The 12,884-nt window shown below is 41.5% G+C and overlaps 2 protein-coding genes and 1 long non-coding RNA gene across 4 annotated transcripts; 2 read left to right on the top strand and 1 right to left on the bottom strand.

Annotated features, from left to right (window-relative positions):
- Positions 1–340: 340 nt before the first annotated feature.
- On the bottom strand, positions 341–1,979 carry LOC5510537 (TM2 domain-containing protein CG11103). The gene is made up of 4 exons (XM_001630938.3): positions 1,778–1,979; positions 1,572–1,659; positions 1,225–1,340; positions 341–1,037 (listed from the first exon to the last, which is right to left on the bottom strand). Exons 1-4 carry the CDS (start codon positions 1,966–1,968, stop codon positions 824–826), a joined length of 609 nt encoding a protein of 202 aa, XP_001630988.2. The 5' UTR covers positions 1,969–1,979; the 3' UTR covers positions 341–823.
- Positions 979–1,508, top strand: LOC116617223. The gene is made up of 2 exons (XR_004295675.2): positions 979–1,116; positions 1,234–1,508. It is a non-coding gene; the product is annotated as an uncharacterized LOC116617223 (long non-coding RNA).
- A 248-nt stretch (positions 1,980–2,227) lies between the features above and the next one.
- Positions 2,228–12,884, top strand: LOC5510532 (syntaxin-18). Of its 2 annotated transcripts, none has more exons than XM_048729288.1 (10): positions 2,228–2,489; positions 2,564–2,631; positions 4,095–4,210; positions 5,588–5,665; positions 8,256–8,322; positions 8,527–8,615; positions 8,944–9,032; positions 9,438–9,496; positions 11,423–11,573; positions 12,039–12,884. In XM_048729288.1, the coding sequence occupies exons 1-10, from the start codon at positions 2,334–2,336 to the stop codon at positions 12,129–12,131; spliced, it is 966 nt and encodes a 321-aa protein (XP_048585245.1). In that variant the 5' UTR covers positions 2,228–2,333; the 3' UTR covers positions 12,132–12,884. The 2 variants fall into 2 exon arrangements, with proteins under 2 accessions (XP_048585245.1, XP_048585246.1); XM_048729289.1 differs by lacking the exon at positions 2,564–2,631 and adding an exon at positions 2,657–2,763 and having other exon boundaries at positions 2,369–2,489.

Below are 12,884 nucleotides of genomic sequence, written 5' to 3'. Positions count from 1 at the left end.
AAAGAGAGATGGTAGAAATTTACAGCATCCCATGAACTCTATGAACTCGGCCTCCGCGATACATCCGCAGTCCTTGCGTAATTAGTCTGGATTTTGTCAGCCAGTATTTGGGAGTGAAGCCATTGTTCTATAACATATTGGTCTGGACTTTGTCAGTAACTACTGGAAGTGAATTAATTGTAATGGAACATATTGGTTTGGCTCTATTCTGTCAGTAACTGGAAGTAGACCCGTTGTTTTGGGGTAAAAGGCCCTAAAAATACAGCCCTTCAAGTGGATATGAGAATTTTTCGCTTGTGGTGATTCCATCATCTACATTCTCAAACTTTGGACACCGATATTTGTCTCACCAGGAGTTTTGTTATTTTTTCTGATATTTGAATTCACAATAATCCATATAATATGATATTTGGTGTATATTTACAATATTTACATTCGCATGTCTTTATCATTAACACAGCCAGTGGCCAGAAAGGACCATGACTTAATACTGTATTTCTAGCGTAAATCTACATACATTGTGACCCTTCTAGAAGGACTGAGTTTCCTCTTAATCATAGAGTCCTTTATACATAGAGTTTCATTGTACAAACCAGCAAAGTCACCCCTTTTTCACTGATATTTGTCTATGAAAGTAAGCCCCAAATATGGCCCTACTCCCAAAGGGCAGGTTCCAGTGTTTTTTTTTGGCACAATTCACAAGTTAGTAAAAGTGTAATCATGTTACATGAGAAATGAAAGTTTTATCAAACTTTATCAACGTTTTCTTCCGTCTCATTTCTAGCATTTGCTTCTAGCTTTCTATTTTGAGACTTTAAAAAGTCTAATAATATGGATTCCAGTTGCTTCCATCTTCAGGCTTTAAGCTTCCAGTGACTAATAGTATAACATCCACCACCCACCAGATCCCTAGGCCCCCAAGGGTTAGGAGTTTGCCCACTGCAGTACCAGTGTGTCCAAGGCAGAAGCGATCGACACCGAGGAACCCCAGCAGAATGGAGTACAGAAGTGTGGTCACAAAATAATGGCCACTGTATCTAGAAGAAGATGTTCGTATAGATAAGCTAATGTTGGACAGGGCATGTATCAAGGAGAAGATGAGATATTGTATAAACGGTAGGGGCTGGGTCGGGGTGCATCCAATGTTTTCGTCCCTGTCTGCTTTCTCAAGGAGAACTTTGGGTTATAAGGCATTTATACACCATTCTCATTCACAATACTTACTTGATACAGGGCACTTCTCTGCCAAGGAACCGTCGTTCCCCATAGCATTCAATGCCATCAAGAACAGTGCACCAAACCCTGGTCCTCTCAACTTCGTCATACCTGGACCCCCCAAACTGCAAGAGAAATCGCAATGAACGATGGTAGAGATGATATAACTTACGGATAGCCATGGATTTTGGTCCATCGCACATTTTTTGATACTGTGTATATGTTTATCGCAGGAGACTACCAGTGTAATGGACTTGTTACAGGCAACAGCAATAAAAGAGTACACGCGTAAAGAGTATGTTCTTTTTTTCTAGTGTTCGGAGTTAGGACTACTGTAATTATTTTTTGCTTCTTACTTTTACGCAACCATATCCTTGCTCTTTCTTTGCACTGCTGTTTCCCTTTAAATCGAGCGGTTGTTCGCAGTCTAGGAAATCAAGCGGCCTAAAAAAGGAGTATTTTAAATAAATGAAGTTTACCGAAAGCATTTAAAGTTGTGATCTACAGTAAAAATACAGGAATTGTTAAAAGAGTAATTAAGAATGTGACTACACTGACTTACAAGTATTGGCAGTCGACTAGTGGTCCTCGAGGGTCGAACGTCCTTCCACATGACTCATTAAAGCATCTGCTATCTAGTTGACCCGTGTAGGCCACTATTTCAGTAAAATATACGGCTAAGAGCGAGTACATAAACCAAATCTCCCACACAACCCATCGCGCGTCCGCCATTTTGTCGAACTCGATTACCATGATGCACTGGTGGAAATAATATGATTTTAATAGGGGTAGGGTGGGGTGAAAGAGAAGAATGTGAGAGAAAAAGACATTGATTACTTGATGTTTAAAATACCATCAAGTCTCAAGTCTCCCATAAATATTTTTTTTGTTTCATTTTCTTAAACAACAGTGGATCTAATAATGCAGTAAACAGGTAATTAGTACAAAAAAAATGATAGTTTTGATAGTTTGTTGTTGTTACCAGGCTTCCTCAACTGAAAATTTTGCAAGGCTACATAGGAAAACAAGATGGCGGATTTGTCTACGTGTTTTTGACATTGGGCTTTTTCGCGGCTGTTTTATTAATTTATACTGCAGCCTTGGATCTTATCAAGACAATGGATAGAACAACATTGCTCAAGGCTAGCATTAAGACGATTCGCACGCGAAACAAAGCTTTGGGGGTTAAGGAATCTGGAAAAAATACTTCGATTCTTCCGACTCGAAATAAGAATGGGAGAGAAAGTGACTTTGGCAAGCGAGCGAGGGACGTGGTAAGCAATACAATTGAATCTGAATCTGGTTCTTTTCAGCAAATGAATTAAACGTATATCTTTTATTTGTACAGCGCGCTAACATTACAATTTTGAAAGAATTTTTGGTCAAGCACCGAAAAGACTACATTGATGCTTTCAGGTAAATCAGCCATTTTTATCACTAGGGTACTTTGATTTTCCGGGTGGCCCAAGAGGTTCCCAGCCCAGGGGCAGCAGTTAGATCTCTGATCCCAGCCCAGGGGCAGCAGTTAGATCTCTGATATCCAAGCAGGTATTATGATTTATCTTTCTCCTACTGAGGCGTCTCAAGTCAGTAAAAACATGTGAAAAATATCACTGCAGCAGAAGGCAATTCATGTGAGTGCAATAAGCCATTGGATGGTTTAGCGCAGGAGGCAATTCATGTGAGTGCAATAAGCCATTGGATGGTTTAGTGCAGGAGGCAATTCATGTGAGTGCAATAAGCCATTGGATGGTTTAGCGCAGGAGGCAATTCATGTGAGTGCAATAAGCCATTGGATGGTTTAGCGCAGGAGGCAATTCAGCGTCTAAAATATTTTGCATGGCTGGTTGAGTTAAATACCAGTCTATTGTGGTAGCCCAGGCACTTATTGCTAGCCAGCTAGAACTAAATTTATATATACCCACGCCTAATTAAATACAGTGTCTAGAACCACAGCTTTATTTATGTCGACTAAAATTTTAATTTTTTTATGGCCAGACGTTACTGTTGAATCTGTTGTAGCCCGACCCATTTTTTCAAACATGAATTGCTTTGATTTTCTGTTCCGTCAGTAAAATAATTTCGAGCCAATCAGAGTCTCGCTTTGTGCACTTCCCTGGCTATCCTCTGGACAAAAACCAGACAGTGTTGCGACAGAAAAACAGGCAACTGCAGTTAGGAAAATTTTTTCAAGTTTTTTTTATTTGCCACATATATACAATAAGTACATTAAATATATAATTAATTAGACGAATACATGGTGAGGAGGACCATAAAAACCATAAAAGGCTTATATGAGACAGTCCTCCCCATTTATAAGAAAAAAAATACATAATATTAAATCATGGCTAAATATAAATAAGGAGATTAGATACTATTATACCTGAACTATGATTTTATATAAAAAACAACAACACATACACACAAAAAGTCAAAAAAGGGAAAAATTCAATATACTAGTCGAGAAGAACAGTTTTAAGGCTAGTCAAAAAAGAAGCTAAAGTAGTTGCAGACTGAGTATCAGTGTCTAGGGAATTATAAAATGCAGGTCCTTGATATCTAAGTGCAAATTTGCGTATGTTTGTTCTGCATTTAGGAATGTGTGATGGCAAGAATCTGATTGGCTTAGAATAATTTGACTGGCTGAACAGAAAATCCCAAAAGACAAAAACAAATAGATGTTTTGAAAATTTGGTGTCGCGATACAACAGATTCAACAGTAATGCAGCCTTTAAACTAAGAGACATCCCTGATGAGAAGTGGGAGGGCTGGGGTCTAAATAGGTGGTGTGGATAAAAAAGAATGGTTAAGCCCTAAATTGTTTTTTTTACTATTGCAATACATGTGTGTGTGTATGCCAGAAATGTTGTTTTTCTTAGTCATTTAAGTTCTGAAGTTTCAAAGATGACAGACACTGAGAGAGACCAGATTGATAATGATGCGCAGATGTACATGAGAACTTGTCACAACTCAATAAAGTTATTGAAAAATGAAGGTACATTACACTTGTGTCTGCTTTTTTTGCATTTAATAGTCTTATTATACAGATTTTTTTATTGAACTCTCAACATACCAGCAATATAACTGTAAGACAATAACTTATGTCAGAGATAAGATTACTTACATTAGATGGGTAAATTCACCCTTCCCATGATGCATTACTTTTCAACTCCATCAAAATAATAAAATTGTAATTTAAAAGCAATTTAGGTATACAACAACACTCATAAATCCTGTGCTCTGATTGGTCGAGGGTCCATGTGTCATTGATGCGGCACATGCATGCTAGGCGTTAACATGCACACTCGCTACCTTCAACTGTTTGTAATGTATGAAAACAGTTGAATTGTTGTATACTGTAAAACAAATAGATCTCATTTTTTATGTGTCTGCACAAGAGTCCTGACAGTGTCATGAACAACAGTCACTCACCTGCGTCTTGTTGCTTACAGTACTTTTTTGTCATGACATAACAGTCACTCACCTGTGTCTTGTTGCTTACAGTACTTTTTTGTCATGACATAACAGTCACTCACCTGCGTCTTGTTGCTTACAGTACTTTTTTGTCATGACATAACAGTCACTCACCTGCGTCTTGTTGCTTACAGTACTTTTTTGTCATGACATAACAGTCACTCACCTGCGTCTTGTTGCTTACAGTACTTTTTTGTCATGACATAAAAGTCACTCACCTGTGTCTTGTTGCTTACAGTACTTTTTTGTCATGACATAACAGTCACTCACCTGCGTCTTGTTGCTTACAGTACTTTTTTGTCATGACATAACAGTCAATCACCTGCGTCTTGTTGCTTACAGTACTTTTTTGTCATGACATAACAGTCACTCACCTGCGTCTTGTTGCTTACAGTACTTTTTTGTCATGACATAACAGTCAATCACCTGCGTCTTGTTGCTTACAGTACTTTTTTGTCATGACATAACAGTCACTCACCTGCGTCTTGTTGCTTACAGTACTTTTTTGTCATGACATAACAGTCAATCACCTGCGTCTTGTTGCTTACAGTACTTTTTTGTCATGACATAACAGTCACTCACCTGCGTCTTGTTGCTTACAGTACTTTTTTGTCATGACATAACAGTCAATCACCTGCGTCTTGTTGCTTACAGTACTTTTTTGTCATGACATAACAGTGTACTGTAATGTGATCTGTGCATTATAGGACAGATGCACACACACAAAAAAATATTTATGTCTTAATTACTGTAATGACAAATTCTAATTGGATATTAAGAATAATATATGTTAATCTGTTGTTAAAGATTCTTATATGTAGATCATTTATATATTTTTAATAGAAGAACCAGCAGTGCCAGTAAACATTCAATTAGAAGTTGTCTTTATTGTTTTTAGCCGTGCAGCCAAGTGTATGTGAGCAGCTTAACACCCACAGAGATAATGTCATTGAGATGCTGGAAGAGTACCTAAGAGGTAAAGGTTGTATGTGAGCAGCTTAACACCCACAGAGATAATGTCATTGAGATGCTGGAAAAGTACAAAAAAAGGTAAAGGTTGTATGTGAGCAGCTTAACACCCACAGAGATAATGTCATTGAGATGCTGGAAGAGTACCTAAAAGGTAAAGGTTGTATGTGAGCAGCTTAACACCCACAGAGATAATGTCATTAAGATGCTGGAAGAGTACCTAAAAGGTAAAGGTTGTATGTGAGCAGCTTAACACCCACAGAGATAATGTCATTGAGATGCTGGAAGAGTACCTAAAAGGTAAAGGTTGTATGTGAGCAGCTTAACACCCACAGAGATAATGTCATTGAGATGCTGGAAGAGTACCTAAAAGGTAAAGGTTGTATGTGAGCAGCTTAACACCCACAGAGATAATGTCATTGAGATGCTGGAAGAGTACCTAAAAGGTAAAGGTTGTATGTGAGCAGCTAAACACCCACAGAGATAATGTCATTGAGATGCTGGAAGAGTACCTAAAAGGTAAAGGTTGTATGTGAGCAGCTTAACACCCACAGAGATAATGTCATTGAGATGCTGGAAGAGTACCTAAAAGGTAAAGGTTGTATGTGAGCAGCTTAACACCCACAGAGATAATGTCATTGAGATGCTGGAAGAGTACCTAAAAGGTAAAGGTTGTATGTGAGCAGCTTAACACCCACAGAGATAATGTCATTGAGATGCTGGAAGAGTACCTAAAAGGTAAAGGTTGTATGTGAGCAGCTTAACACCCACAGAGATAATGTCATTGAGATGCTGGAAGAGTACCTAAAAGGTAAAGGTTGTATGTGAGCAGCTTAACACCCACAGAGATAATGTCATTGAGATGCTGGAAAAGTACCTAAGAGGTAAAGGTTGTATGTGAGCAGCTTAACACCCACAGAGATAATGTCATTGAGATGCTGGAAAAGTACAAAAAAAGGTAAAGGTTGTATGTGAGCAGCTTAACACCCACAGAGATAATGTCATTGAGATGCTGGAAGAGTACCTAAAAGGTAAAGGTTGTATGTGAGCAGCTTAACACCCACAGAGATAATGTCATTGAGATGCTGGAAGAGTACCTAAAAGGTAAAGGTTGTATGTGAGCAGCTTAACACCCACAGAGATAATGTCATTGAGATGCTGGAAGAGTACCTAAAAGGTAAAGGTTGTATGTGAGCAGCTAAACACCCACAGAGATAATGTCATTGAGATGCTGGAAGAGTACCTAAAAGGTAAAGGTTGTATGTGAGCAGCTTAACACCCACAGAGATAATGTCATTGAGATGCTGGAAGAGTACCTAAAAGGTAAAGGTTGTATGTGAGCAGCTTAACACCCACAGAGATAATGTCATTGAGATGCTGGAAGAGTACCTAAAAGGTAAAGGTTGTATGTGAGCAGCTTAACACCCACAGAGATAATGTCATTGAGATGCTGGAAGAGTACCTAAAAGGTAAAGGTTGTATGTGAGCAGCTTAACACCCACAGAGATAATGTCATTGAGATGCTGGAAGAGTACCTAAAAGGTAAAGGTTGTATGTGAGCAGCTAAACACCCACAGAGATAATGTCATTGAGATGCTGGAAGAGTACCTAAAAGGTAAAGGTTGTATGTGAGCAGCTTAACACCCACAGAGATAATGTCATTGAGATGCTGGAAGAGTACCTAAAAGGTAAAGGTTGTATGTGAGCAGCTTAACACCCACAGAGATAATGTCATTGAGATGCTGGAAGAGTACCTAAAAGGTAAAGGTTGTATGTGAGCAGCTTAACACCCACAGAGATAATGTCATTGAGATGCTGGAAAAGTACAAAAAAAGGTAAAGGTTGTATGTGAGCAGCTTAACACCCACAGAGATAATGTCATTGAGATGCTGGAAGAGTACCTAAAAGGTAAAGGTTGTATGTGAGCAGCTTAACACCCACAGAGATAATGTCATTGAGATGCTGGAAAAGTACAAAAAAAGGTAAAGGTTGTATGTGAGCAGCTTAACACCCACAGAGATAATGTCATTGAGATGCTGGAAGAGTACCTAAAAGGTAAAGGTTGTATGTGAGCAGCTTAACACCCACAGAGATAATGTCATTAAGATGCTGGAAGAGTACCTAAAAGGTAAAGGTTGTATGTGAGCAGCTTAACACCCACAGAGATAATGTCATTGAGATGCTGGAAGAGTACCTAAAAGGTAAAGGTTGTATGTGAGCAGCTTAACACCCACAGAGATAATGTCATTGAGATGCTGGAAGAGTACCTAAAAGGTAAAGGTTGTATGTGAGCAGCTTAACACCCACAGAGATAATGTCATTGAGATGCTGGAAGAGTACCTAAAAGGTAAAGGTTGGTTCTCACTTGGATGCAAGCACGAGTGTAAACAGATTGCACAACACAAGTGAGAATCGGTCAATAACCAGTGCTAGAAAATCAAGCAGTAGCATCCTCTTGCACTTGCATTCAAGTGAGAATTGAAATATTACGTGTGCTGCGCTTGAGCTCACGTCCAAGTGAGAAAACCTCAAACTAAACATTGCTTGGTTTATATGACAACAATTTACTCTTAGTGTTCTTCTTTTTATGCTTGTAGTGGTTTGTAAATTATACAGTGAGCAGAGAGCAATACGAGTCAAAAGAGCTGTGGACAAAAAACGAATGTAAGATACAAGTATACCTCTTTACACAGTCGACATATGTCATTCTTAAAAAAATATACCTTATTGCTTGAAAAGAGATAGCTTACAGGATATTTCGCGAGTCAGCGGCTACACGTAGGCTAGAAAATTGATTACTCTATTTCAAACAAAAGGTTTTTGAAATCTGCTTGTCCTTGTAACTATCCATTTTGCCATTATTTACAGATCCCGATTGCAACCAGAGCACACAAGACGAAAACATGACTTATTTGCAAAAGCAGAATGTATGCCTGGGCATGCCCCTAAAGCTCGAGGTACTTGCAGGGTGAGGTGTGTTAGTGTGTGTTACTTGCAGGATGAGGTGTGTTAGTGTGTGTTACTTGCAGGATGAGGTGTGTTAGTGTGTGTTACTTGCAGGATGAGGTGTGTTAGTGTGTGTTACTTGCAGGATGAGGTGTGTTAGTGTGTGTTACTTGCAGGATGAGGTGTGTTAGTGTGTGTTACTTACAGGATGAGGTGTGTTAGTCTCCTGTGCAGCTACACAGGAGACTGGAGTTGTGTAGGAAGTGTGAGCCATCCATCAGGTTTTTGAGCTGTGAAATAATAATCCTTTAATCATTTAGCATTTGCTTCTGTCTTCAGAGTCTAATTCAGAAAATAAGCCCTTGATAGGTGAAGAGGTATCAAAACCAGATGTTGAAGAGGAGCTCTCTCCTGATGAAGTACAGCTGGTAATAATATGAGAGAGAGAGAGAGAGAGATAGACTTTATTTAAGACACGCTTGCCCCGTCAACAACAGCTGATTTCCACAAGGGGCGTGTGGAAAAAAAAATATATATATATCTATAATAATTAGAAATATAACTATAAGTAAAAGTATTTAAATAAATAACGAAAGAAAAAAAAAAAAAAAACTTGATCTATGTGGATATATAATACTATAAATACGCTAAACTAATTATTTGTTTAGATAAAAGTGTGAGCCTCTAATTCTCTGACAAATGATGATCGACTAGCCTCTGGGAGGGAATTCCATATACTTTCCCTTTTCCATATACTTTCCCTTTTCCTACTGTAATTAGTACCACTAGGAAATTGTGTTTGAAATGTGATTATTCTCTCTGTATTAATTTAGTTTGAACAGGAAAACAACAAGCTTCTGGAAGAGATGAACAATCTTGTTGACGAAGTCAGGTTTGTCCCATTCCATTGTCCAAATAAATATTTGTAATAACATAAGCTTTTCATTAAGTACAGTATCAGGGGTGGATCTAGGGGTTGGGTGGATCTAGGGGTTGGGCGGATCTAAGGGTTGGGCGGATCTAGGGGTTGGGCGGATCTAGGGGTTGGGCGGATCTAGGGGTTGGGTGGATCTAGGGGTTGGGTGGATCTAGGGGTGGGGCGGATCTAGGGGTGGGGTGGATCTAGGGGTTGGGCGGATCTAGGGGTGGGGTGGATCTAGGGGTTGGGCGGATCTAGGGGTTGGGCGGATCTAGGGGTGGGGCGGACCTACGGGTGGGGCAGATCTAGGGATGGGGCGGATCTAGGGGTGGGGCAGATCTAGGGGTTGGGTGGGTCTAGGGGTTGGGTGGATCTAGGGGTGGGGTGGATCTAGGGGTTGGGCGGATCTAGGGGTTGGGTGGATCTAGGGGTGGGGCGGATCTAGGGGTGGGGTGGATCTAGGGGTTGGGTGGATCTAGGGGTGGGGTGGATCTAGGGGTTGGGCGGATCTAGTGGTGGGGCGGACCTACGGGTGGGGCGGATCTAGGGATGGGGCGGATCTAGGGGTGGGGCAGATCTAGGAGTTGGGTGGATCTAGGGGTGGGGCGGATCTAGGGGTTAGGTGGATCTAGGGGTGGGGTGGATCAAGGGGTGGGGTGGATCTAGGGGTGGGGTGGATCTAGGGGTGGGGCGGATCTAGGGGTTGGGCGGATCTGGGGGTTGGGCGGATCTAGGGGTGGGGCGGATCTATGGGTGGGGTGGATCTAGGGGTGGGGTGGATCTAGGGGTGGGGTTGATCTAGGGGTGGGGCGGATCTAGGGGTGGGGCGGATCTAGGGGTCGGGTGGATCTAGGGGTCTGGTGGATCTAGGGATCGGGTGGATCTAGGGGTGGGGCGGATCTAGGGGTGGGGTGGATCTAGGGGTTGGGTGGATCTAGGGGTTGGGCAGATCTAGGGGTGGGCCTGATCTAGGGGTGGGGTGGGTCTAGGGGTTGGGTGGGTCTAGGGGTCAGGCGGATCTAGGGGTCGTGCGGATCTAGGGGTTAGGCGGATCTAGGGTTGGGGCGGATCTAGGGGTGGGGTGGATCTAGGGGTGGGGCGGATCTAGGGGTTGGGCGGATCTAGGGGTGGGGCGGATCTAGGGGTGGGGCGGATCTAGGGGTGAGGTGGAACTAGGGGTGGGGCGGATCTAGGGGTTGGGCGGATCTAGGGGTGGGGCGGATCTAGGGGTTGAATGGATCTAGGGGTGGGGCGGATCTAGGGGTTGGGCAAATCTAGGGGTTGGGCGGATCTAGGGGTGGGGCGGATCTAGGGGTGGGGCGGATCTAGGGGTGGGGCGGATCTAGGGGTGGGGCAGATCCAGGGCTGGGGCGGTGGGTGGATCTAGGGGTGGGGTGGATCTAGGGGTTGGGTGGATCTAGGGGTGGGGCAGATCTAGGGGTGGGGCGGATCTAGGGGTGGGGCGGATCTAGGGGTGGGGCGGATCTAGGAGTGGGGAGGGTCTAGGGGTGGGCCGGATCTAGGGGTGGGGCGGATCTAGGGGTTGGGCGGATCTAGGGGTTGGGCAGATCTAGGGGTGGGGCGGATCTAGGGGTGGGCTGAGTAGGCCCCGCCCCCCTATTTTCAGATATTTGGTTTTGAAATAACAAATAATATAAGGAAATACACAGAAGAACATCGAAACCGCCCCCCTTTCTTGAAACCCTTGCTTTGCCCCCCTTTTTAGGAGCTCCTTGATCCGCCCCTGAGTATGATATATTACTTTCACATGGCCCTGTGACACACCTGACTGGAGGTGTCCTGGATCCTTGCTTCTCATTTTTGTTCATGGCTTGGCCTCTCTTCACCACAAAATAATACCCTAAAGTTCATAGCTCATAGTTGTCATTTGTTTTGCAGACAAATTGAAGGAAGAGTTGTTGAGATATCACAACTACAAGAGATCTTTTCAGAAAAAGTACTGCAACAATCTGGGCAAATTGACAGGATCTATGAGACTGCTGTTGGAACTACAGAAAATGTGAAAGATGGCAATGAGCATATACGCGAGGTGGGTGTCATCTGCCTTTTAAATCTACAGTAGCACTTCAGGGTTATGTATACATAGAGGGGCTGTCATGTCATGCTTTTAATGTCCAAATTTATCTCTCAAACCATTTTCCTATGACCTCAGAATCAGTGTTATAAATGCTCAATTGGGTGCTTGCTCTTAAACTGTTTGCAAACATAAAGTGTTTTCTGCTTTACAACAAACCTGTTTTGAGATAGCAAGAAATCAATAATTCACATTCCATGCTCAACTGCATGGTTAAGTAAGCAGTCATTGAATCTACTCTAGCTAAACATGTACCCGCCTAGTCTGTCCAAAGTGTGACATTAAGTGTAGCTCCTAACAAGAAGTATGTGAATTCCTAATGCTAAGTAGCTGAAAGGACCCGATGTTAATAACTAGAGAGGGGTAGTTTGTCTCTTCTAGCTCATTCTCCCCGATTTTAAATTACTCCTTTTTTTTCAGGCGATAAAGAACAATGCAAGTTTTCGTGTGTGGATCATCTTCTTTCTTGTCATGTGTTCTTTTTCATTACTTTTCCTGGACTGGTATAGCTGAGAGAACTAAAAAAATCAGTTATAGGTAGTTTGTGGGCAGGCCAGACAGTAATTGTCAGAATGTTATTTCACGCATCAGACAATCATAGTTAGTTAAAACGTTATGGCTAAGCTCATAGCTTTATGGCTACATTGTATTATCCATGACCTGTATCCAAAGCAATTGACTACCAGTGGATTCATGCATTCACATTATGGCTCAAGGTTAATATGACGTTCCATCTTAGCCTTATACATGCAAATTCTAATGACATACCATAAATACTTTTTATGGACCACTGGCACTGTTAAATTATTTAATTTCAAAAGGACTCTAATTTGAGGTTTGACTTTTAATACAACATGGACAGGACAGTTACTCATAAGGATCAAAATCCTGAGTTTTTAAATGTTTAAAAGATCCACATAAAAATGGGTTCAGTATACATATTTAGTTGTAACACTATTAGAAACATTATCTTGTGTGTGCTATAACCCATGCCTTGGTTCATTAGACATTTTTGATGCCTTGAGCGAAGGCTAAATCAAAGTGGGTGTATTGAAAACTGGTTACTAAAACATTCTTTTTCTTTTGATTAGACTCAAGATCTCTGCAAAAATAAAAAGGCACGTGTCGCACATGAAAGGTTTTTCCATATTTGGGGGGGGGGGGAGGTTAATAACAGCTGGAAAATTCTCCTAATTATAATTCAGTTTCTTAATTTATTTCTAAATCTGCATTATATGTATAATAAACGCATAAGTACCTGTGTTA

Source organism: Nematostella vectensis, chromosome 6, assembly GCF_932526225.1.
Source record: "Nematostella vectensis chromosome 6, jaNemVect1.1, whole genome shotgun sequence".
Classification (NCBI taxonomy): Eukaryota; Metazoa; Cnidaria; class Anthozoa; order Actiniaria; family Edwardsiidae; genus Nematostella; species Nematostella vectensis.
This window is presented reverse-complemented; position numbering and strand designations above follow the sequence as displayed.